Raw genomic sequence first — 24,206 nt, forward strand, 5'->3', positions numbered from 1 at the left:
TTAGGTGAGACAGGATGGCTAGAGTCGCTTAGAGTTGGATAGCTTCCTTCTTCCATGTGGAGGATTAGAGCTGGCTGGAATGATTTCCTTTTCCCCACGTCAGTTAGGCTCTGATAAAACTCAAACAGGTTAGGCTATGGTTAACTAGTTTCTCTTGAGGATAGGTCTTGGTTAAAGAAACAGAGTGTTTTTTTTTTTGTTTTTTTTTTTTGGTACCTGGGATTGAACTCAGAGGAACTCAGCCACTGAGCCACATCCCAAGCCCTATTTTGTATTCCTTTAGTGACAGGGTCTCACTAAGTTGCCTAGTGCCTCACTTTTGCTGAGGCTAGCTTGGAACTCTTGATCTTCCTGTCTCAGTCTCCCAAAATGCTGGGATTACAGGTAAGTGCCACCACACCCAGTCAGGGTGTTCTGATATACAAATGTTCCTTGACTTAGGGAATTACATCCTGACAAACCCATTCTAAGTTAAAAATTATTAAGTTGGAAATGCACTTGATACACATAACCTCCTGAACATCATAGTTTAGAAACAATACACTATAGTATATTGGTTGTTTACCCTTACTGGCCTGTGGCTCCCTGGGAATTTCAGCTTCCTACAGGTGCTCAGCATCCTGAGAGTGTATTGTACTGTGTCTCAATAGCCTGAGAAAAATAATAAAATTTAAAATCACAATACGGTTTCTACTGAATATTCTTTGCTTATATTCATAACATTTGAAATCTTAAAGCATTGTAAATTGAGGACTCATATTTCAAAATACTTCTATGTTATCCAGTTTTCTGTTACTGAAACAAAATACCTAAGATAATCAACTTAAAAAAAAAAAAACTTTGGAAAGGGTTTTTTGGCTCACAGTTTTGGAGGTTTCAGTCACCTGGTCCCATTGATTTTGGACCTGTGGTGAGGCAGTAAAACATTGTGGGAGTCTTGCTGAAGGAAGCTGCTTACTTCATGGCAGCCAAGAAGCAGAGAGGAAGAGACCAGAATCCCACAATCTTCTTTTGAGGACACACCCCCAGTGACCTAAAATCTTCCATTAAGCCTCACCTCTTAAAGGTGTGTACCACCTTCATTATTGTCAACCTGAGGATCATGCTTTTAATATATGGGCTTTTAGGAGACATTTTAAGATCCAAACTATAACAGGTTATTTTTCCCCTTCTCTTCAAGGACCACAATGGGAGTTTTCGTCTATCTTTACTGTGAGAGTCTAGTTGAGCTTCTGGAGGTAAAACTCAAAAATCATGGGAGACCCTCCAAGATGAGATTCCCCCTGGATTTGTGGGTGGTGGTGGGGTATTAAACCTAGAGCCTGATGCCTTTTGACAAGCACTTTACCAATAAGCCATATCCCCAGCCTCTTCCTGAGTTTTTTTAAAGAGAGAGAGAGAGAGAGAGAGAGTTTTTTTAATATTTATTTTTTAGTTTTTGGCAGACACAACAATATCTTTGTTTGTATGTGGTGCTGAGGATGGAACCCGGGACGCATGCATGCCAGGCGAGCACGCTACCGCTTGAGCCACATCCCCAGCCCCTCCTCCTGGATTTTTAAAATTCTTGTACTTATGCATACCTATCATGTGGACTAGCACCTAGTTCAGGTTCTCCTACCTCACTGGTTTCCCTTAGAGATCTCTTCTCTGGTATGTTATAATTCTCTGTATTTGCCCCTCTGCCTCTCCAGTTTGGGAGGATTTCGATTTGCTCCATGACCTTATTTGTTTTACAGAACTAAGAAGAGATGTTGGTTTGATGCTCTGTTGTTGCTGTCTTAAAATTCTTTTTTTCTTTCTTTCTTTCTTTATGGTTCTGTGTCATGTCATCCAGTTACATCCCCTGTGCCCGCCTCCCACAGGCTAGTCTCACCCTCTTGGCCTCAAGTGATCCTCCCACCTCAGTCTCCAGGATAGCTGGGTTCAACCCCCAGCACCAAAGAAAAAAGAAAGAGGTAGGAAGAAGAAAAAGACTTAAATTCAAGAAATTTCAATAATTTATTTATTATTAGTTTTGAGCATTTACTGATTGTAAAACTAAATTTAAAAATTCTACCATCCAGAGGCAAAGTCTATTAGCATTTTGGTGCATTTCTGTCTAATCTTCTTTCTCTACATTGTTTTCTTCAATATTTTTCTCAACAAAAATTTTACAAATATTCTTTCCCTTTAAGTGGCCCAACCCCGGCCATGGGGTGCTGCTACAGCAGCGAAAAAGGAGGACCAGGACCGAGAGGAGCGAGAGGAGCGGAAGCTGCTATTGTCCGCCCCCACCCCGCACCAAAGCCCTCAATGGAGCTGAGCCCAACTACCACAGCCTGCCTTCGCACAGATGAGCAGGCCCTGCTCTCTTCCATCCTTGCAAAAACAGCTAGCAACATCATCATGTGTCTGCTGCAGACTCCCAGGGCATGGAACAGCATGAATACATGGACCGGGCAAGGCAGTACAGCATTGGAAGAAGCTGCCACCGCTGCCATCTCTCACCAGCCAGCCCCACCAAGTGCTGGCCAGCGAGCCTATCCCCTTCTCTGACTTGCAGCAGGTCTCCAGGATAGCTTATGCCTACAGTGCACTTTCTTAGATCCGTGTAGATGCAAAAGAGGAGCTGGTTGTACAATTTGGGATCCCATGAAGAGAAGGGTCTTTGGACAGCTCTTCTCCTCTCTTCACCTGTCTCCATCCCACTTCCCAAGGCCCCCAGCTTCACTTAAGGCTTATACAGTACCCCAACCTGCTACTAATCACTGAGAAGAATGTGGAGGAGGAGAAGAGCAAGACTAGAAGCCTGAGCAAGTGAGAATGGAGCAAGGGAGGGTAGGACCATTCAGGACTGGCCTTCAAAGCCATGGCTGGGGTGGGGTGGAAGCCAAGAGGACAGGGACTGGAAGGTCTTCACAGTCATTGGAAGGTGGATATACCACTGTGGGAGTGAACACCAAGGGACCTAGGGAGATGCCCTTCCCACCCTTTCTCTTGGCCTCAGATTCACTCCTGTCCCCCTTTATCTGACTTGGTGCCCCCCTGCACCTCACTAGGGTTTGCACCCAGGGTCTGGATGAGCTTGAATTTGAATGAATTGAGTTTGTATTTCCAGTACCCTGGGTTTTTACATGTTTGGTCTTTTTTTCTTTTCTTTCTTTCTTTTTTTTTTTTTTTTTGTCACCCTTGATAAAGAAAGTGTATTCAGGGGCTGGGGATGTGGCTCAAGCGGTAGCGCGCTGGCCTAGCATGCGTGCGGTCCGGGTTCGATCCTCAGCACCACATACAAACAACGATGTTGTGTCCGCCAATAACTAAAAAATAAATATTAAAAAAAAGAAAGTGTATTCATTTGAAAATATATATATATATATATATTTTCTTTCCCTCTAAGAGCCCATACTATAATATAGCCTCGTGTTCTGCATTTAAAAACTTAACTTTACATCTTGAGAATTTCCTGTCATTAAAAGCACTTTTGCCAGGTGTGGTGACATGCACCTGTAGTATCATCTACTCAGGAGAGTGAGGGAGGAGGATCACTTGAGTCCAGGAATTTAAAGCCAGCCTGGGCAACATAGGGAGACCCCATCTCAAAAATAAAAATAAAACAAAATAAAAAATAAAGCATTATTTCTGGAATGCCTAGCATTCCAAAATATTATGACATCAACATAAAAACATCATGAAAAGGGCTGAGGTTGTAGCTCAGTGGTAGAGGGCTTGCCTAACATGTGTGAGGCAATGGATTTGATTCTCACCACCACATGAATAAATGAATGAATGAATGAATGAATAAAGGTATTGTGTCTATCTACAAATATAAGAAAACATCATGAGGGCTGGGGCTGTAGCTTAATGGCAGAGTGCATGTGTGAGGCACTGGGTTCGAACCTTAGCACTGCATAAAAATAAACAAGTAGATGGGAGGGGAGGGGAGGGAGGATAGTAGAGGATAGGAAAGGTAGCAGAATACAACAGTTACTAATAGGGCATTATGTAAAAATGTGGATGTGTAACTGATGTGATTCTGCAATCTGTATTTGGGGTAAAAATGGGAGTTCATAACCCACTTGAATCTAATGTATGAAATATGATATGTCAAGAGCTTTGTAATGTTTTGAACAACCAATAAAAAAATAAAATAAACAAGTAAAATAAAGGCATATTGTACATATACAACTACAATTTTTTTTAAAAAAAGAAAACATGAAAAGAAATTTAAAATACCTATAAGTTTTGGCCTATACCTCACCCACCCCATCAAATTATTTCACATTTTAGAGTTTATTTTCAACTTTCACCTTTACAGACATCATAACTTTTAGATAATTGAGGTAATATAGTAGATATGGATTTAAATATTGTTTTTATTTCATATTATTTTATAAATATAGTTTCATGTTTCTACATTCTGGTGGATATAAGGTGTTCTGTGACATTAGTATTAAATAATTTAATCATCCATTTGTGGATTGATTCCAGTTCTGTATTATTTTAAGTTCCACTGGCATAAGTATTTTAATACATATAAACTCTCTTTTCTTTTTTGTTTACTTCACTGGGTTAAAACCAGCTGGCTCCTGCTAAGTATTACCTAAATGTGTTTTCAGAAGGATTGTATCAATTAACCTGGCTACTAGCCAAGTTTTAATAAATCTGTTCCTCAGTGCTTTGAACAGCATTCAGTATTTAATTTTTGTTTCATTTAATAGCTGTTAATCAGGAACATACTATACGTAGTCCATAATTTGCATTCCCTTAATTACTAAGGAAGTTGAGTCTTTTTTTTTCTCTCAATACTAGGAACATTAAGTTATGTGCTTTGCAAGTGTACCTTTATGGCAGCAAATGAGCAGTACATTTGAAGGCACTGGAGCACATAAAATGAGCCTGTTTGTGTCCTTAGCCATGTATCAAAGGTTATAGGTGAGACTATAAATAAGCTTTTTGTGTAATATGTACATTTAACTCTTTATCTTTCCTATTTAAAACTATACACTTATTTTGTGACTCTCCCTTGAAATATTTTTAAAATTGTAGTTATAGATACATAATATAAAATTTACCATCTCTATCCTTTTTTTCCCCTGATACTGGGAAATGAACCTAAGGGCACCCTATCATTGAACTATGTCTCCAGCCCTTTTATTTTTTATTTTGAAACAGGGTCTCACTAAGTTGTCAAGGCTGGCCTCAAATTTGCCATCTTCCTGCTTCAGCCTCCAGAGTAGTTGGGATTACATGCTGCACCACTTCACCCAGCTTGCATAGAGACATCCTAATGACCAGGCCACTTCTAGAAGAAATGATAGAACTTTGTGTCATATGGAAGAATACAAAACATAATTCCTGGGCTGGGGATGTGGCTCAAGCAGTAGCGTGCTCGCCTGGCATGCGTGTGGCCCGGGTTCGATCCTCAGCACCACACACCAACAAAGATATTGTGTCCGCCGAGAACTAAAAAATAAATATTAAAAATTCTCTCTCTCTCTCTCTCTCTCTCTCTCTCTCTCTCTCTCTCTTTAAAAGAAAAAACATAATTCCTAACCTGGGAGATTAGATAAATGGTAGTTGGGAAGAATAGCCTAAATCAATGGGGCCAGCTGACTGGAACCTTCAAAACAACATCTTTAAAATGGAGGTAATAAATACTATTATTCATTTTGCTGAGAATGCTACCAAAATATACTGGAGATGTCAAATTAACGTTTTTCTTTTCTTTTTGCAGTACTAGGGATCAAACCAAGGGCCAGGCAAACACTCTATCACTGAGCCACACTCCCAACCCTCAAATAAATGTTTGAAAATGGGGAAAGAAGTTGGACTGAGAATACATAGACATAGTAGGCAGCTATTTCGCATCACCTAATATGTTAAGTGACTAGTATTATGTAAACTTCCAAAGCCATACCCTGAGTTGTCCATCTTGCTTGCACCATGCTGTGGTTACCAATTCTTCCTTTCTGCTGACTCTTTCAGGAGAAGATGAGCTTGGAATATTTATCCTGGAAAAACAAAGAGTATCACCCAGATTTTCCAACTGAGGATTTCTTCCATAAAATCTCTCATGCAATGAACCAACCTTCCTTCCTTTCTTTCTTTCTTTCTTTCTTTCTTTCTTTCTTTCTTTCTTTCTTTCTTTCTTTCTTTCTCTAGGAATTTAACCCAGACAATATTTACTACTGAGCCACATCCCTAGCCTTTATATATATAATTTTTTTTTTGACACAGGGTCTCACAAAGTTGCTTTGGGCCTTGCTAAATTTTCTGAGCCAGGCCTTGAACTTGAATCCTCCAGTCTCAACCTACTGAGTTCCTGGGATTCCAGATGTGAACCACTGTACCTGACACAACTAATATTTCTTGAATATACACTATGTGCCTAGTGTTAGGAGAATGATGTTAAGTAAAAATGGAAATATCCTTTCCATTCATGGATCTCAAGGACTAGTAGAGAAAACTGGCATTGATCAATAAATCACTAAAACAACTAAGTAATTTTAAATTATCATTGAAAGAAAGAAATAGCATGCTATGAAAGCAGTAATAGGGGTACCAAAACAAGTTCAAAGGTTAGGGAAGGTTTCTGAAAATTTTTCCTTTTTTTCCCTTCTTCCACACACACCTCCCCCAAGCCTCATCATTAAACTTCACACAAGAAAAGGTAAAACAGTTTTATTCGAGAGAAATCCAAGACTGAGTACCTTTTCTCTATGCATTTGTAAACTTCCAACTTCCATGTGTCTAGTCCAGAATATCTTGTCACTGACATTATCTGAATTGGAAACTGATACCAACCTTGGTAGGCAAGCAAGTGTAACTATTTGCATTTTGCTGTTGAAGGATATTTAATCTGAGAGTTTAGGTAACTTGCCTAAAATCATATAGCCAATAGTTAATGGTAGCACTGGGACTTGAACTCAGATCTCATAACAAGTAGACTGTTATTATGGTTTGAATATTGTTGAGTGTGTCTTCCAGAAATTCATTTGCTAGGAGCATGGTATCCCCATGTAATGGTATTGAGGTCGTGGGGGTCTTTAAGAGATGATTAGATCATGGGGGCCCTTGATAGAGATTAATGTAGTTCTTGCAGAGCTTGGTTAGTTCCCACAAGAGTTGATTGTTATAAAAGAGTGAGCCTGGCCCCTCCGCATTCTTTTGCTTCTTCTCTCACTATGTGGTCACTCTCAGATGTGCCCCTATCATGAGATGCCATTCACCGTGTTATGGCGCAGCCAGAATAACCTCTGGCATGGCTGTCAGATCTTGGTTGTTTTTCATTTATCAAGTACCCAGCCTCAGGCATTTTGTTATAGCAACACAAAACAATTAATTAATGGTGCAATCAGGAGCCACTGAAGCCACTGAAAAGCAGCATGACCTAGTTTAGGTTTTAGTCAATCATTTTCTGGATAATAGGACAGAAAGTGTTGGTTATCAAAGTATTGTCTGGGATTATCTATGGAGTCAGAATTTCTTGGGTAGGGGCTCAGGAATCTGGTAATCAGCTGGGTTTGGGAACTTTTTTTTCTGATTTCAGTGCAATAAAAAGAGAAGCACTGTATTAAAGGAGGCAGTGGTACAGCCAGTTAAGGTAACTACAGTGGTGGTTGCAGTAATCAGGTTAAAGGGGATGAGTTGCAGAGAGAAAGGAATGTACATTTGGGTCAATTAAATGGCATGGACAGAATTTTCTACTCCACCCTTCCATAGATAGGGAAGTGGAATTAGATCTCTACCTGGCTCCCATGGTTCCAGAGTCTTTGGGCTTTACTGTACATAGTTGCTTATTTACATATCTTGATTTTAACTATTTTGTATTTATTTTTCTTAGCACTTGTCTTGCAAATTTCCATCTTATCTCTAACTGCCTCAAGTCTTGTAGTTCTCTTTTGTTTTCATAAAGTGTAGGAGAGAACTAAGGAATAGCCAGGTAAGCTCTTAAAAGTTTTAAAACATTTCTTTCTTTTGGACTGGGCACATAGGGGGAAAAGAATTAGATTTTATTAGACAAGCACAGACTGAAGAGAGAAAACAGCAGTTGGGGAGATGCACTAGATCTCTGGTTCCTTGAACCCTAGGAGACCTTTGGGAAACCCAAACACAACAATTTCAGAAGCCCAGGGGGTGACCCCATTTCCTCTGCAAGGTTATTACTGGGTGTCAGACAGGAGCAGTTCAGGAATTCAGGAAACTATAAAGAAACCATAACAGCTTCAACAACCGCCTCCTCAAACGGCAACATCAACAACCTCAATAATGAAATTGATTAAAGTTCATCTCCCTCCACCCACAACCAGAGATCCAAAGCTCGGAGGCAGAAGGGACTACAGGAGCTCTTCATTACCCAGCCTAGTTCTTCCTCATCCCACGCCTATTTTTCCCATTATCTCAAAGATCCTGGAAACTGCCTCCCCCATCTCTGGGTGAGGGCACCATGGCCAAGGACACTTCCACTTTATTCTCACTGCCAAGAAGGTTAAGATTAAAGCAAGCTGAGTCAAAGGTTACGGCCGGCAGGGCTGAATTCTCTGCGAGGCGGTGGAGGATGAGCCAAGCAGGCGCAGTGGAAGTGATGATGGAGAAAAGGGTGGCAAAGTGGGCGGGGCCAGGGCTCACTACAGGATTCGGAGCCTCGCGGGGCGGGGCGGGGCCCTCAGGGATGATGGATGCAGGGAAGGGTGCGGCCCAGAGGCGGGACCAGGGCGTATCTCGGCCAAGATTGGATAACGGCCGAGCGCGGGGAGGGGGCCGAGCACAGTCAGGCCCTCAGTTCAGCAATTCGCGTTATATACTGCGGCGGCGGCGGCGGCGGCGCGAGCCGGCTGGACTGTAGCTCCCACCCGGTTCCGAGCCCCTCCTGCCTCTCCCAGGAATTTTCTTTCTGTCCTGGCTGCGTTCGGTCCCGCTCTGAGGTTCATTTTGTCCTCGGCCCCGCAGTCTCTTTATCAGCCCTCCAAGCCCTGGACCTGGACGCCTGCAGAATCAAATGGTCACAGCTATGAATGTTTCGCACGAAGTGGGGCAACTGTTCCAGCCCTATAACTTCGAGACGTTCCAGGATTTAAGGCCCTTTTTAGAAGAATACTGGTGAGACCTGGGAATGGGGAAGGGCCAGATGTGTGTGTGTGCGGTGGGCAGACCCTACTGTTTGGTCCCGGCGAGGGTCCGGGCGAGGGGTAGGCTGAAGGCCAGCAATGATTTTCTTAAAGAGCAAAGTTATAGGATCCCTCATACTAGCTCCAACCCATCGTTGTCCAAGATGCAGGTAGTGTGGCACCTCGAAGAGATAAGAGCTAGAAGAAAGGATGCAGAAATGAGTATGGGGAGCAGGGTGTGGGAGGAGACAGAAGCCAAAGAAAGAGTGTAGAGAGAACGGGTAGTTGAAGAATGAGGTTGATTAGAACCCCTCCAACCTGCTCTACTTAATTATCATGCTCCCTAAAAGCCCCATCATCTTTTCTGTGGAGACTGAAGCAAAACCAGGGAGTTCTTCCAAGATTCCCCCGGGCTCTCTGGCTTAGCCCTAAAGCTACCCCAGAGGTGTCTTTGGGCTGACTTTGTGCTCAAGCCAATTTGCCACAAACCAACCAATGCAGAAGCTATTGCCACATTCTTACACCACAGCCCTGGGTCATGGGCCAATGGTCATCAGTCTCCAGCCTAATAAAGAATGCAATAATTACCTTGGATATAGCCTCTACCCTGTGTTATAATTAACATGGTTAGGAGAGGACCTCCCTCCCACCACCTTTACAAATAAGAAAACCAAAATATCACATGGCTAGTAAGTGGCAGAGTTGGAACTCTAATCTAGACATTAACCTGGAGAGATGAGTGGGCATTTCTCTGACCAACAGCCACCTTTTAGCCCATCTCTGCCTTCTGCCTGCCAGGACAACCTCATTCTTCATAGTTCTGATATACCTGCTGCTCATTGTTGTGGGGCAGAACTACATGAAGGATCGGAAAGGCTTCAACCTGCAGGGACCTCTCATCCTCTGGTCCTTCTGCCTTGCAATCTTCAGGTAAGGTAGTCCCTCCTCCTACCTAGTATTTAGACCTCCATTCCGTCCCTTAAAACTTTCCAGAAACTCAGTTTTATTGACTCCCAACTTTTACCTTCTTCTATATTGCCCTCTTTTCCTTCTTTTCTAGACCCCAACCTGGCAATTTCTGCTCCATCCCTTTTGCACTCATGGAATCTGTACTTCCAAATCTCTCTAGCCTCAGCAGGGCATAGTGACACATGCCTGTAATCCCAAAGATTTAGGAGGCAGAGGCAGAAGAATCACATGTTCAAAGCCAGCCTTGGCAACTTATTGAGGCCCTAAGCAACTTAGCGAAATCTTCTCTCAAGATGAAAAATAAAAAGGTCTGGGATGTACCTCAGTGGCTAAGCACCCCTCAGTTCAATTACCTGTACCAAAAAAAAGTATGTGTATGTATGTATGTATATATATATATATATATATATATATATATATATATATATATATATAATTCTCCAGCCTCTAATACTGTCAGCAACTAACACCCTCTTCCAATACTGTCCCAGTCCTTCCTTCCCATGTTTTCTTCCCCTAAATCCTTTGATTTTCCCAAAACTGCTACTCACTTCTTAGGCTTCCACCCCATCCCAAGAACACTAACTCTACTTTCAGTCTCAGCTCCCTTCACATTCCCTGGTATTTTCCAACCCTCATTTCCTGTGGAATACTGGATGAATCTATCAAATTGGCTCCAGGATCTCAGAATCTGTGATCTATTCCCCCTGCAAGGGTAAGGAGGTGATGGAGCACAAGACTTAGTGACCTTGTCAAGCTAGGGGAAAGGGTGGATTGATGCCTTACACTCTCTTTCTCTGTTCCATTTCAGTATCCTGGGGGCAGTGAGAACATGGGGCTTTATGGGGACTGTGCTACTTAGGGGGGGCCTGAAGCAAACTGTGTGCTTCACCAACTACATTGAAAATGCCACAATCAGATTCTGGTCCTGTGTCTTTCTTCTCAGCAAGATCATTGAACTTGGTGAGTGACAAGACTTTGTCTCTCTGGTGCCCAGTGAATCGCACCCTTCCTCAGAGCCCTCCCCTCACTCATCATATGGAGAATACCTTCCCCACCCCTAGGTCCTAACAACACATGTTACCTAAGCCCTTCTTCAGGTTCTCTGCCACGAAAACTCCTCCCCACCCTGAGAATTCCTCCTGGGCCCCTACAGCCAATGTAGAGGATGGTCCCAGCACTGGAAGGTTTGCCAGCTATGACTTCTTATCTCCCAGGAGACACAGCCTTCATCATCCTGCGCAAGCGACCACTCATCTTTGTGCACTGGTACCACCACAGCACAGTGCTACTATTCACAAGCTTTGGATACAAGAACAAAGTACCTTCAGGTGGTTGGTTCATGACCATGAACTTCGGTGTACATGCCATTATGTACACTTATTACACTCTGAAGGCTGCCAAAGTGAAGTGCCCCAGGATGCTTTCAATGCTCATCACCAGCCTGCAGATCCTGCAGATGTTTATAGGAGCCATCATTGGCATCCTGACTTTCATCTGGAGGCAGGAACAAGGGTGCTACATCACAGTGGAAGAATTTGCCTGGTCCTTTGTCTTGTATGCCACCTATTTCATCATATTTGCCCACTTCTTCCGACAAACCTACTTCAGGCCCAAGGTCAAAGCCAGGGCCAAAAGTCAGTGAAGGATTGGAGAGAAAGTGCCTCAGATTTCCTCTTCCAAAAGGGCACTAAGGGGCTGGGCTTAGGTTTGGGAGAATGATTAGGGAGATTTCCCTGCATTATTTCCCCATGGGAAATGTGCGCCAAAGTGGCAGGAAGTTATCACAGACAAGAGGTGTCACCCCTGGGGTAAGGGTGTGGTCTAGTACTTTAATGAATGAGTGAAGGCCAAGGAGGCCCTGGGAAGGCACTAGGACTGGATGGGCTCCGAGAGCTGAGTTATTTATATTTCTATCCAGAAATCTTTCTCCTTTTTGTTCTATTTTTAAATTAAGCATGCAAACCAGATGGAAGATGGAGCTTAGGGATTTGGAGGAAGAAGTGGGCTCCTGTGATGGGAGAAGGCTGCTGGTAATACGGTGATCTGCAGGTGGGAGGCTTGAGGGGTGTGAGGAAGGATGAGGCACACACACAGACAATAACAATCCTAGGCCTGTAGGCACTTAATAAATGTCTGTTACAGACCATAATTTTATTGCTGTTAGAGGCTCAAGCCCCTCTTAGGAACAGTGAAAAACGGGTGCAGAAAGGCGGAGTAACGTTATCTCAAAGTCTTAAGCTTCCTAAGTTGCAGAATTGACCCTTGCAAACTTTGGAAAGACCTACCAGCTGTTCTCCCTGAGACCACGAAGTGGCGCCGCAGCACCAGCTTTGACCGATGCCAGCGAAGTAGCTGGCTCAACTCCACACACGCGTGCACACCTTTGCTCCAGGAGTCCTGGTTTCCCCATTCTTTAGGGGAGTGAATGGGACTGAAGCCCCAGAAGCCTGGACCTTCACCTCCTTCCTCTGCATCCAGATTTCTTTTAGACAATGGGGGAGGTTGAAGGGATGAGGGCTCAACCGCAACTCTGAATCATCAGGCCTTTGACAGTCCGCGCACATTTATTTCATTTATCTTTGAAAACGGAGTAGAGGGAGTCTGGAGAAGGCGGGATGGGCCAAGGGTGAGTTGGCCCAGGGGGGCGCTGGTCCCTATTCCAGGACTTAGTCCCAGGGTCGTGATCTGCCTGTAGGGCCCAGTTCACCCCTTAGAGCCGTGAAGGGGATGGAGTGCTCCTGAGCTATCCGCCTCCCAGCTGCCCGTGAACCCCTCTCAGACACTGGGGCGGGGGCAAACCAGTCTAGACGACCCCAGTTCGGGGAAGCTGTGAATTATTGACCCCGCCCAAAGGGATGATCCACCCGCCCGTCGCTCATACAGGCCGTTCCACGGCGTACTGGCACGGACTGAGGTTGGCAGCCGGGGGTGGCCCGGGCACAGCGGGGTAGCTGAAAGAAGCGTGTTGTTTGGCTTTGAGCCGCAGGCTGGCCAGGCTCGAGTTACACGGGTCCCGATATACGTAGGGAGAAGAGGCGGCTGCAGCCGCGGCTGCTGCGGCCGAGGCGTAAGGACAGGACACTGCCCCAGAGGACACGGCTCCCGGAGCCAGCCCGGGAGGGGCCCCGCCCAGGCCCTGTAGGGCCCCGGAGCCTGGTACAGTGCCCGGGGCAGCTGCGGCTGAGGGCACCATGGAGGCGGCGATGGAGCTGGGTGGCGAGAAAACGGGCTGTGATGCCAGAGGCCCCACGTTGACAGAGTTGAAGGCGAACGGGAAGGTCTTGGCGGCGAGCGGCGGGGCGAGCGCCTTGGGTGGCCAGTTGCCATACGAGTAGCCGGGGTACACTTCCTCATAGGGCGGCACCAACCCCCCCAGCGGCGCTGCGAAGCCGCCCTTGCACAGCTCTGCCTGCTGGCTGCGCTCGCGCTTCCGCCACTTGGCGCGTCGGTTCTTGAACCACACCTGCGGGCGTGGGAGAAAAGCTATTAGGATTCAGGGTAGGATGGGGCTGGGGGCCAGCCAAGTGGTTGATAAGTGGAGCACCCAGGCGGGGATTGAGGTCCCAGCCGGAGCCGTGCGGAGGATAAACGAAACGAGGTGGCTGGGGACAGGTTGAAAGCGCACGGGGCCAGGCACCCGAGAACAGAAACTGTGGGTGGTAGAACACAGTTAGCAGCCTCAGGGTCTGGGGGGACAGTAAGATGGATCAAAGATGGGTAAGGAAAGAAACAAAGAGATCGGGTCGGGGAAGAAGCAACACGCGCTCGCCAGTGGTAGAGAACGGTAAAAGCAGAGACTGAAGGTTGGAGGGCAGGAATGGGGGTGTCCCGATTCCGAACACGGGGTGTCGGGTGTTGGCCTCGAGGTGGAGCAGGCAGGGCTTCAGAACCACAGCTGCGGAGGGGATTGGAGGAGGGAGGCCCAGGCTAGTGAGGGTTGAGGGTCAGGTAGGCAGTACCCGCACGCGGGCCTCGGTGAGGTTGGTCCACACTGCGATCTCTTCGCGCGTGCTCATGTCAGGGTAGCGGTTCCTCTGGAAGGTCGCTTCCAGCTCCTGCAGCTGCTGGCTGGTGAAATGCGTGCGCTGCCGTCGCTGCTTCTTCTTCAGCGAGCCGTCCTCGGGAGAGCCACTGGGCAGCGAGACAGAGGCCTTCTCCGAGTCTGGGGATGGCGGGGGAGAGTAAGGTCACAGGGCGTCCAGGCCTGAGAGAATTGTAGGGTTTTGGAACCTCCTCAACCGCCCGCTTGCTCCCACCCAGGCGGCCACGCAGGCTCACACCCGATTAGAAGCTGAGTTGTTATGTCCTACATCCCCAGGAGGGGGCGTGCTCACCGCTGTGCTCTTGGCCTTTGCAGCCGTGTTCTGGGAGCGAAGGATGGGGAGTGCCGGCGTCTGACAGCGACAGGGCAGGGCTCCGGGCCTCTGCCTCGCTGAGCAGCCCGAACTCCATGGAGCCAGGGCTCTGGAGGGAAGAGAAAGCACACATCAAGTTAATGGGAATAAAATCATGGGATAAGCCGGTTCCTTGTAGGGTTCCCCACAAATTTCCTGGCCCTTTCTTGGTCACTGACAAAGAGCTACCCCTGACTAGCGTGCCTAGGATAGAAAAGGGAGACAGGGCCCAAGGAGAAAAGGGTGTATACTGAGAGGTTTTATGCACACATATACACTATACTTTGTTAACTGATGAGCACATAGAAGTGTGCCTGGTGCACATTTGTTGTTCAATATTTATATTCAAAATGCATGCTGTGACACACCACATCCCCTATACTGCATCCCTCCAAAAGTCACTTTCTTCTCACCTGAATGTTCCTTATCCCCATATGGTCAAACATGTCCCTCAGCCAATCACACTTGAGGAACAACCTGAACCTCTGTTATTCATCTTCCTTAGGACAGATGTTATTTTGAACCAGGTATGATATTTCATCCTTAAGAATAATCACTGCTATCACTTATTTTAACTGTCTCTCCTCTCACAAGAATACATCAAGATTAAGTAGCTAATATTATAGTTGAGTATCCCTTATCCTGAATGCTTGGGACTAGAGGTGTTTCAGATTTCAGAGTTTTGTTTTTTTACTTTGGAATATATTTTTTTTTTAAAGAGAGAGAGAGAGAGAGAGAGAGAGAGAGAGAGAGAGAATTTTTTTAATATTTATTTTTTAGTTTTCAGCGGACACAACATCTTTGTTTGTATGTGGTGCTGAGGATCGAACCTGGGCCGCACGCAGGCCAGCAAGCGCACTACTGCTTGAGCCACATCCCCAGCCCTGACTTTGGGATATTTGCTTAGATATATCAGTTGAGCATACCCTTATCCAAAAAATCAGAAATCTAAAATGTACCATAATTTCAGATCACTTTAGATTTAAAAATTTTTAGATTAGGGATGCTCAACCCCTGTCATCCCTTTTCCAGATGAGGAAGCTGAAACCTGAAGTAACTTAAAGGTCAAAGAGCTTGTAAGCAGTAGAATTAGGATCTGAACCAGGTCTGTGGGATTCCTGAACTAATACTTTTTCTTCATTTGCTTTTTAAAATTGTGTTCTTTGGGGCCCTTGGGGATTCAGCTAGAACTCCATTCTGGCCATGCTTGAGTCAGCTTCAACTAGGGAAGCTCTGCTTTTGTCTGTTTCATTTATAATTTCTGAAGAGATTTAATTTGGATAAAGGGTTCCAAGATCAAAAATGAGTTTGAAAACAACAGGACTCTTGGGCCCTGTCCACTCTTTTGCATGCTCAAACACATCTCACATACCACTAGTCATACTTCTATTTCATGCTTAGCTTTTACCAAGCCCACTCCAAGGAGTACACATGGTTTCCTTAAGACCCCCTTCTTGTTGGCATTTCCTATCCCAAATCTAACCTGATAGTGCCCAGGAACCTGCCTCTCCAAGTTTCCCTTGCAGGGTCCCTATCTTGCTGGCTCTTCTGGGACCCTTATAATGGGAAAGGGGCACTAATAGGGCTCAAGAATCTGGATGCTTCTTACAGGAGAACAGAAGGAATCTAAGGATAGAAGGAAGAATAGAGATATGGGTGGGAGGGGTCTTTCTGTCCCCAACACCATTAACAGAGGCTTCACAGGTGACATTAAGAGGGTGGATTAGCCCAGATTGAGAAGTGTCACTTGGTTCTGAATTTATTAGGAGCCTTTCCCAAGGAGGTACAGATGGGCAGCAGCCTGTATTTGCACATGCTAATGCCCCTTCAACCAGCTCCAAGAATGCAACTGTGCCCCACCCAAGCCAGGGACAGAGGTCAAGGAAAGAGGTTGAGAAACAGTTCCTGTTCTTTCCACAGTCAGATGGGTCTAGACCTTGGACCTGTCACTGAAGTTGGAGAGGCAGAGCTAGAGGGAACCCAGGAAAGAAGGACAGATTCAGGACAGGAGTGGAGGTGTGTTCAGCTCACTTTACTTTCCAATTTTGAGGTCAGGAGCCAGAGGCTTGGAGCTGGAAAACTTGGGCCCAGCAATTCTCCATCGGAAGGGAGATGTCCTTGGGAAGGATCTATGGCGACGCTGATCAGTAGCTTTTCCCAAATAGCTGGGAAGATGAGAGAAAAAGGCTTAGAACTAAGAGCTGTAAAAGGGGTGCTCTGAAGTCCGCTCTTTCTTCAGACCCAAGATGATCTTGAAATGCAAACCATGTCCCTCATTTTTCTAGGAGTTATGGAATAACAAAGCTGGGGAAAGAGGAAAAGTGGGTTTTACCTGTAGATAAAACTAAGTTCCATCACTGCCATTCATTCTTTCATTTTACTTTAGCTCCAGACTTCTAGTTTTCCAAACTCCCCTTCCCCACAGCATTCCATACCTTGGTCTTGATTTCATCCTCTGTTTCAGCAGAGGGAGGTAGGGTGAGGAGGGATAAGGGCCAGAGTAAAAGATGAAGCTAAGAAAGCAGAGTTCAGGCTGTTTTTTCTCAGAGACAGACAGACACATGTGCAGACACACACAGGCCCCCACTCAGACATAATAAGAACTTGGACTTGGAGAGAGGGGCACACAGACACACTCTCCCACACATGTGCTCCCACATTCAGGCAGACAGATACACAAAGTTATACAGTCTCCTCTCTCTGTGACAGGGACAGCTGCCTGGGCTGTTTTGGACGTAGTCATTACCCTTCCCCCTCTTCTCCCTGGCCCCTCTGAACCTCAGCTCTCAGTCCTAGGAGCTAAGGACTCTGTGTGGGGGAGGAGGAGGTCAAGGGGGCCAGGGAATGTTCTATCTTCAGTGGTTGCTGGGAAAACCCTGCTTGGCTCAGTGGGGAGAAGGCATGAGAATGTAGGCGCAAGGTGGTGATAGGGGACAAGAAGTATCCACGCCTCTCTTAAGAAGATAATTTGGTATAGGCCAAAGGAATTCGGTTTGGAGTTAAATGTCCTAAATTCACATCCTTTCCCCAACACACTACCTGTGTGTCCTTTACTTTTCTGGGCATACTTCTTCATCTCTAATAGGGAGATCAAAATCCCTTCTCTACCTGTCTTCAGTATTGTTACAAGGTTCAGATAACATGTAAAAAATGGATAGAAATAAAATTCTGAGAATTGTTTTTCTCATTTTTTGAGCAAATGTTTATTTAGCACCTTCCAGGAGCTGAATGTTAAATTAGGAACTGAGGGTATAGTGAGGACTAAGAGCTCACCTTTGCCCCTGCCTTTACTTGAATATTCACCTCCCCAGACTCTGTATCTTCCAGTGAAGAATTTCTCTGGTGAATAAAAAGGAGTATACTGCATTTCAGAGAGGGATGCAACACTGTCCTGAACATAGAAGGCCCAGACAATAATATAAGAACAGGAACAGTAACCCAAGTTGAAAGACACTTTGAAGAGCAGGGACTTGGGAAGAATGAAATCTTCAGGCTCTTGAATGGGTTATTAGGAGAGAGAGGGGGCAAGGCTGAGAAGGCCCTGACTGCGAAACTGCAGAGAGAAGAACACTAAAGTCAGATGGACAGTGGAGAGATGTAAGCATGGGGGCATAGTCTCCTGCTGCCTCATGTCCAGGTATGCTGGTCAGGTAAAGGCTGGGGGTAACCAAGCTATGGTCTGAGCTGGAGACAGGCTGATGGGAAATAAAGTTCCCCAAATTGCTGGCGATCAAGAAGCTGGGGAGTTGGGTCTGAGGCCAGAAATATCACCTCACTCAGTGGATGGGAAGGGACCAGCAGTAGGTATAGAAGCTGCAGGATTGGTTGATGCTGGTAGGAAACACCAGGAGGGGTCACAGAGTCAAGAGATAACAGTGGTGGCAAGTCCTGCTCTGGGGGGAAGCTGCTTGTGCAGCCACATCCAGCCTTTCTGATACATACTCCTGCAGAGCCCAAGTTCCATCAGTATGATTGTGGCAAGCCCAGACCCAGGGAGAATAGAGGTCCTGCAGGTGTGCTATGATTCTGAAGTACAGACTGAATTACAGGAGGTCTTTTGTGGGCTAGCAAGAAGAAAATATCCAGGATACACTAAGGTGGAAAACAAATCACAGGCCAGAGAAGCTATGGTGGGAAAGCCAGAGTTTCCAATAAAACAACACAATCTCATGGCAAAAAGGCATAGGGCCCCACCAAAGTCTGAAGCCAGAGAGGGTCAACCAAGGCATCAGTGAAGGAGCCAGTGATAAACTGCAATAATAACACCTGAGGCAGGAGGCAGAATGCAGAACTTAAATGGGGAAAAACCCTTTCTCTTGCAGGGATGGAATAGAGAGGAGGATATAAGACTAGTGATGCTGTGGTTCAGCTCAGCAAGCAGCAAATTGGGGAACTTAATATGAAACCATATTAAGTTGAGACTGAAGTGAGACACTTAAGTGGATGTAGGCTTCCATTCCTTAGAGAGGCTGAGCACTCAGACTCCACTCAAATGGGAGCAAATGGAGACACCTTGGCTCACAGCCCTAGAATGAAGCCTCACAACTCCAGGTGGAGGCAGCAATGATTTGATGCACTCATGTTATCAAGGGGTGAAAGGAGAATCAGATAAATGATCCTACACCCTTCTCAGGGTCCCTCCCTTGCTTCTTTCCTTCCGCAAGTGTTAGATGCTTAAAGGGATCCCCAAGAGTGGTAAGGCACAAACTAAATAGGCTACAATCTAGGGAGGCAAACTGTGCATGGAAAAATAGAGTGTACAGTTCTTACTCTAACACTGTGGGATATTAGAGAGATGAAAGCCCTTGTTAGGTGGTATCAAATGTCAGGGTCTCAGAGAATGTAGGGCTCAGAGAATGTAAGGCACACTGGCACATATCTGTAATCCCAGTTGCTCAGGAGGCTGAGGCAGGACGATCACAAGTCAACCTCAGGAACTTAGTGAGCGCCTAAGAAACTTAGTGAGACCCTATCTCAAAATAAAAAATAAAAAGGTCTGGGGATATGGCTCAGTGGTTAAGTGCCCCTGGGTTTAATCCCTGGCATCAAAATAAAACAAAATAAAATAAATATAAAAAAAAAGATCAAGTGAGAGTTGAGGCAGAGAAGGATCAGGACCTTCTAAAGAATACAGCAATGTCAGGAATAAGCTGAGAGATTCAGAGGGAAACAGGGAACTTTGCTTAGTCAGATTCTCTCACTGAGAGATCAGCAAAGAAAAATTGTTCAGGTTGAGGGGTCCTCTGAAGAGGGACAAGGAGTTCATATTTGGTTCTAGGGATTCAATCTAGGAGTGTTTTACCACTGAACTACATCTCCAGCCCTTTATTTCTTTTTGAGATCAGGCATTGATAGGTTGCTGAGGCTAGGATTGAATTTGTGATCCTCCTGCCTCAGCTTCTGAGAGGCTAGGATTACAGGCAGGTGCCATCATGCCTGACTGCTATTTCATATTTGATATAGTCTAGACTATCCTATTTCCAACTTCTTCATCAAAAAGTTCCTAAGAACAGTTAAAACACACACACACACACACACACAAAAAAAAAAAAAAAAAAAAAAAAAACTAGAGGCATGACCTGAAATGGCTATTACTGGTAAGAAATTTGTTTGCAATCTAACTTGATTTAAAAATTTTGAAGCAAATTTTGAGTTCTAGGGGTGGGGTTGTGGCTTAGTGGTAGATCACTCACCTAGCATGTGTGAGGCCCTGAGTTTGATCCTCAGCACCACGTACAGATAAATAAACAAAGGCATTGTGCCCATTTACAACTAAAAAATATTTTTAAAAAATTTTTTGAGTTCCATTCCATATTTTAGCCATGTTTACTTTAATATAAAAGTAAAGGACATATATCCTCAGTCTTTAAGCAACATAACCACACCAGGAAGATGGGCCCTGGACCCTGTTCAGCCTGCTGGATCATGCCCCGCTCATTCCTGTACTACTTCCCCCTGCCCCAGTAGCATTGCTCTAAGCTTTGGGAGTCTCTTAAGGCTTATAGGCAGGAAGTGACATAAAAATCAGCATTTTTGTGACCCTTATTTGGTAATGATGAGCAGAATGGATGGGGCAGGGGAGAGATAGGAAAGCAGAAACTACAAACTGCAAGGTGTGAAGAAGGCCCTGGGGAAGGAAAATGGGAAAGGAGATATGGAGAGAGTTTTGCAAACCATTTAGAGCTCTCTTTCACTCTATTATCTTCTTTTATTTTTTCTCCCCATTACTCTTTTTATGAGCCCCTGTTGGTGACCATGGACACTCTAGTCCCCTCCCACCAAGCTCAGAACCTAATGGTTCCTTTAGATTAGCTGCCATACTCCCTCTCCCACATTCTAACAGGATTCTTTAGAGTGAATAGAGAAGAAAAGATTCTACCAGGCCCCATCCCTCTTTCACCATAACTCAGCTCCAGTTTGTCACCCTTGCCTTCCTGGACCTGGGTCCTAAGCCCATATTCATAATCTTGAGCAGGAGCTGGACACAAATAATGAGATTAGATATTTGACCTGATAGAGAGGTTAAACATTTCGGGAGCTTCCCAGATTGTTAGACAGGGGCAGGGTAATGACTGGTACTTAATGCTTGGGGGAGGTTACACATTCATCTTTAAAAATCTTCCTGTGGCTGAATTAGGGATATGATTAGGCTGCTCTAACAATCAAGAGCCCACCCTTCCAAAGATTCTGTGATTTACAAACCTATAGATTGGGCAGAATAATAGCAATAAGGCTTCTTCTGGTGCTTCTCCATTTGCAAAGGACTTTCCTACACATGATTTCATTTAACTCTCAAAACACCCCACATGGTAGGAATGCCTGTCCCCACTTCATCTCAAAAGGGCAGGAAATCATCCATGGGTTACATAGAAAAAAGAGATTCAACCCCAGTTCTGCCCTTTGCATACATCACCCCCCCCCCATCCTGCAATCATTTGTGATTCTAACATGCACTGACTCTTCCAAGCCTTTGAAGCATTCCATTATTACTTCCTGCCTCTACCACCTCTTTGGAAATGGACTCTAGAAGTTGGCTTCCCACTGTGTGCTAAAGAACGTTTTCTAGAGACTGGGATATAGTTCAGTTGGGAAAGTGCTTACCTAGCATGCACAAGACCCCAGGTTCAAGCCTGAGCATCACCATAAGAGAATGTTTTCTATTCATCCTAAACTTACATCACTCCAGTTCTAAGAAGACCCTCTCATCTCAAGTTTCAGAATTTGGGGAGTAAACAATTCCTCTGCTTATCTAGCTCTTTCATTATGTTGTAGACTTCCATCCTGTCTCAACTTCCAGAGGCCTCAACTTTAACATTTCCTTTCTCTAGCAACCTTTGTCTCCCCATTCTGCCAAGTATCTTGAACCTTCTCTATGCCCATAACATTCTCCCTAAGGGCCAGAGACCAGACATGCACTTAGCTACATGGTTGTACACAAGAGTGGAAGAAGATTCTATCTTTTGTTTCCAATCATCTTTGTTACAATGCCTTCTCTTGTTGGATTTTTTTTTTTTTTGCCAAAATCAGAATTTTGGACTGAGGTCTTCATGAAATCATTCATAGTGTCTTCCCTATTCCTTTCCCAACTCAGAGTCCTTCATTTCAGCTAGCTATAATTTCAGTGATTTTTCAAAAGCAATAATAGGAGCAGAAGTTCCTAAAAACTATATATCAGGATGTGATGGTAGTGATTAGTTTGACTCCATATTTATTAAAAGAGGGCAAGGGACAAAAAAGGGTTAGAGGCAAAGTGCTAACTGGTTTCTAAGCAAATTTAAAAACTGAGGAGTGCTAAACAAAAAGCCTTGCACTTGTCCTCATGAAAACTCAGTCGCAGCTGGCTTGTCTTGCTTACTTAATAGATTTGAAGAGTTCTCTGTACTCTGTCCTTTCTAGTTTAACTGAGCTCTAGTTAGCGTTGGGGTCACTGTACAGGACCAGAGGAGTCAGGGCCCATCCCCATCCACAGGGAAAACAAATAGGGCAATTGAGGCATCTTTCCCAACCCGAGTTATAGGCTCCATATTAGACCTACATCTGGATCCTATGTTTCTTTCTCACCTTCTCTCAGCCATCAAGGTGGGTATTAGGACTGGTGGGGCTAAAGAAGAAAAAGGATAACTGGACCATAGGGTTTATTCTGTTAAGGGATTGCATTTCTCCCTTGTGGCATGGCTTCTGCATCCTTGCAGAGAAGGACTCTTGAGTTAGCTAATACCCAGGCAAGGAGTCTGGGGTTGTATGGTTAGTTGTATTGGAATTAGGGGTTGACTCTGAGTTTGTTAGGAAATTGAGCTAACATAGCTTGTGCTGTGCTCCTCCTGTGCTCCTATGGCCCTTGTAGCTCATTCTTCATTTTTGTGGTCTGGATTCACTAGCAGTTCCATTATCAGCCTTTTTTTTTTTCTCAAATTTGAATTCTGGAAGTCCAGGGTGATGCTCTGATCTATTCTGAGATGGAGAAAGGATGCCTCCCAGTTTCACTCTGTCCCAAGGCTAGGCTGCATGCATCCTTTACACTCCCTGCTCTAGGCCCCACTGCCCGGAGAATCAGAAACAAGTTTGCAAAGTGTAAGCTGGGATTTCAGGTGACCCACCGCAGCCGACTCCATCGCACACGTAGCAGCTGGGCAGGCGCTGCTGAGTAGATGGACATGCCACCCAGCCAGGGACATTCTGTCCACCACTGTCCGACAGAGTGCCTGCTCCGGAGAGACCCACTTCGCCACCCTGGACATTCTGTCCGCCTTGAGCTCCACGCGTCAAGGACATTCCGTACGATTCTGAGGTGGCGCGGGGTCTGGGCCCATCTAGACCCCGACACCCCAAGCCCGACCCTCCACTCCTGCTGCTTGATTACTAGGACTTCCAGCCTTAGTCCTGCGGCTCTCAAAACCGCCACCTGACCCAGTCGCTGCCGGTCTCTCACAACACGGCTCCTATTCCAACTGCAGAGCAGCTGGGAAGAGAAGTGTGTGCGACCAGGCGCACCCCTGTTTCCAGTCCCAAAAGTCTGCCTGAGCCTGGGTTGAGGGGCGTCGGGCGCCGCCAATTGCTCGCATGTTGGGCAGCCGCCGGCGGCTTCCCAACTGGCCCAGGCCACTGCAACCCCTTTCACTCCCAGGCTGTCTTCCCTGTGCCCCTGGATTCCAGGGCGCTTTCTGGTAATGGTTTCCAGACTCCCTACTTCTTGCTTTGCGGAGCCCCTGTCCTGGCTTCAAGTCTCCAGCTTCACTCCGGATCCCCTGAGTCTCCCACTGCTGTCCCCCTGGTCCTTACTCTTGAGTTTTCCTTTTCCCAAATCCTAGAACCTGGTCTACAATATGCCCTCCCAGTCTCGACCTGCTCCCCAGGTACTGGAGTTACACCACCCAGGTCCCATTTTAGGGGTCCCGGGATCCGCCAAGATTCCTTAAGCTCCTGTTCCCCCATACGGTTAAGAACTCACAGGGTGTCCCGCAGCAGGCGCACTCCAGATAGCGGCGGTGGCGGTGACGGTGACGGTCTGGAGGGCAGGCAGGGGCCAGGGGCCAGGCACCCAGCCGGGGTGGGGGCCGCCCCCTGCTACGGGGCAGCCGCTTGGCTCTGGAGCTCCCAGACTAGCGGAGGGAGTGAGCGAGCCTCACCGTGGACTGCCACCCCCTGCCGAAGCCCATTCACTTTATGGCAGCACAGGGCGCCCCCAGCCCGCAGCAGCGAGCGGTGCGCCTCCCGACCCGCCCCTTTCCAGCTGCGCCGCCCGGGCTCCACC

The 24,206-nt window shown here is 45.9% G+C and overlaps 2 protein-coding genes and 1 pseudogene across 4 annotated transcripts; 2 read left to right on the forward strand and 1 right to left on the reverse strand.

Moving 5' to 3' along the window:
- The first annotated feature begins 2,193 nt into the window (after positions 1 to 2,193).
- On the forward strand, positions 2,194 to 2,638 carry LOC308634368 (ragulator complex protein LAMTOR1-like; annotated as a pseudogene). The gene has a single exon. The product of its transcript is annotated as a ragulator complex protein LAMTOR1-like (transcript).
- A 6,170-nt stretch (positions 2,639 to 8,808) lies between these two features.
- Positions 8,809 to 11,972, forward strand: ELOVL3 (ELOVL fatty acid elongase 3). The gene is made up of 4 exons (XM_081267951.1): positions 8,809 to 9,081; positions 9,888 to 10,019; positions 10,870 to 11,021; positions 11,276 to 11,972. The coding sequence occupies exons 1-4, from the start codon at positions 8,981 to 8,983 to the stop codon at positions 11,701 to 11,703; spliced, it is 813 nt and encodes a 270-aa protein (XP_081124077.1). The 5' UTR covers positions 8,809 to 8,980; the 3' UTR covers positions 11,704 to 11,972.
- Positions 11,973 to 12,226: 254 nt separating this feature from the next.
- Positions 12,227 to 24,206, reverse strand: PITX3 (paired like homeodomain 3). 2 transcript variants are annotated; one of them, XM_081267947.1, is made up of 5 exons: positions 23,904 to 24,206; positions 16,487 to 16,620; positions 14,396 to 14,525; positions 14,021 to 14,223; positions 12,227 to 13,524 (listed from the first exon to the last, which is right to left on the reverse strand). In XM_081267947.1, exons 3-5 carry the CDS (start codon positions 14,511 to 14,513, stop codon positions 12,937 to 12,939), a joined length of 909 nt encoding a protein of 302 aa, XP_081124073.1. In that variant the 5' UTR covers positions 14,514 to 14,525; positions 16,487 to 16,620; positions 23,904 to 24,206; the 3' UTR covers positions 12,227 to 12,936. The 2 variants fall into 2 exon arrangements, with proteins under 2 accessions (XP_081124073.1, XP_081124072.1); XM_081267946.1 differs by lacking the exon at positions 16,487 to 16,620.

This window comes from Spermophilus citellus, assembly GCF_964194105.1.
Source record: "Spermophilus citellus genome assembly, chromosome: 15".
NCBI lineage: Eukaryota > Metazoa > Chordata > Mammalia > Rodentia > Sciuridae > Spermophilus > Spermophilus citellus.

Coding starts and splice junctions, on each gene's coding strand:
- ELOVL3 (XM_081267951.1), top strand. CDS start 8,981: ATGGTCACAGCTATGAATGTTTCGCACGAAGTGGGGCAACTGTTCCAG. Junction 9,082..9,887: donor CCCTTTTTAGAAGAATACTG/GTGAGACCTGGG, acceptor TCTGCCTGCCAG/GACAACCTCATTCTTCATAG. Junction 11,022..11,275: donor CAGCAAGATCATTGAACTTG/GTGAGTGACAAG, acceptor CTTATCTCCCAG/GAGACACAGCCTTCATCATC.
- PITX3 (XM_081267946.1), bottom strand. CDS start 14,513: ATGGAGTTCGGGCTGCTCAGCGAGGCAGAGGCCCGGAGCCCTGCCCTG. Junction 14,224..14,395: donor CAAAGGCCAAGAGCACAGCG/GTGAGCACGCCC, acceptor CGCCATCCCCAG/ACTCGGAGAAGGCCTCTGTC. Junction 13,525..14,020: donor TCACCGAGGCCCGCGTGCGG/GTACTGCCTACC, acceptor CCACGCCCGCAG/GTGTGGTTCAAGAACCGACG.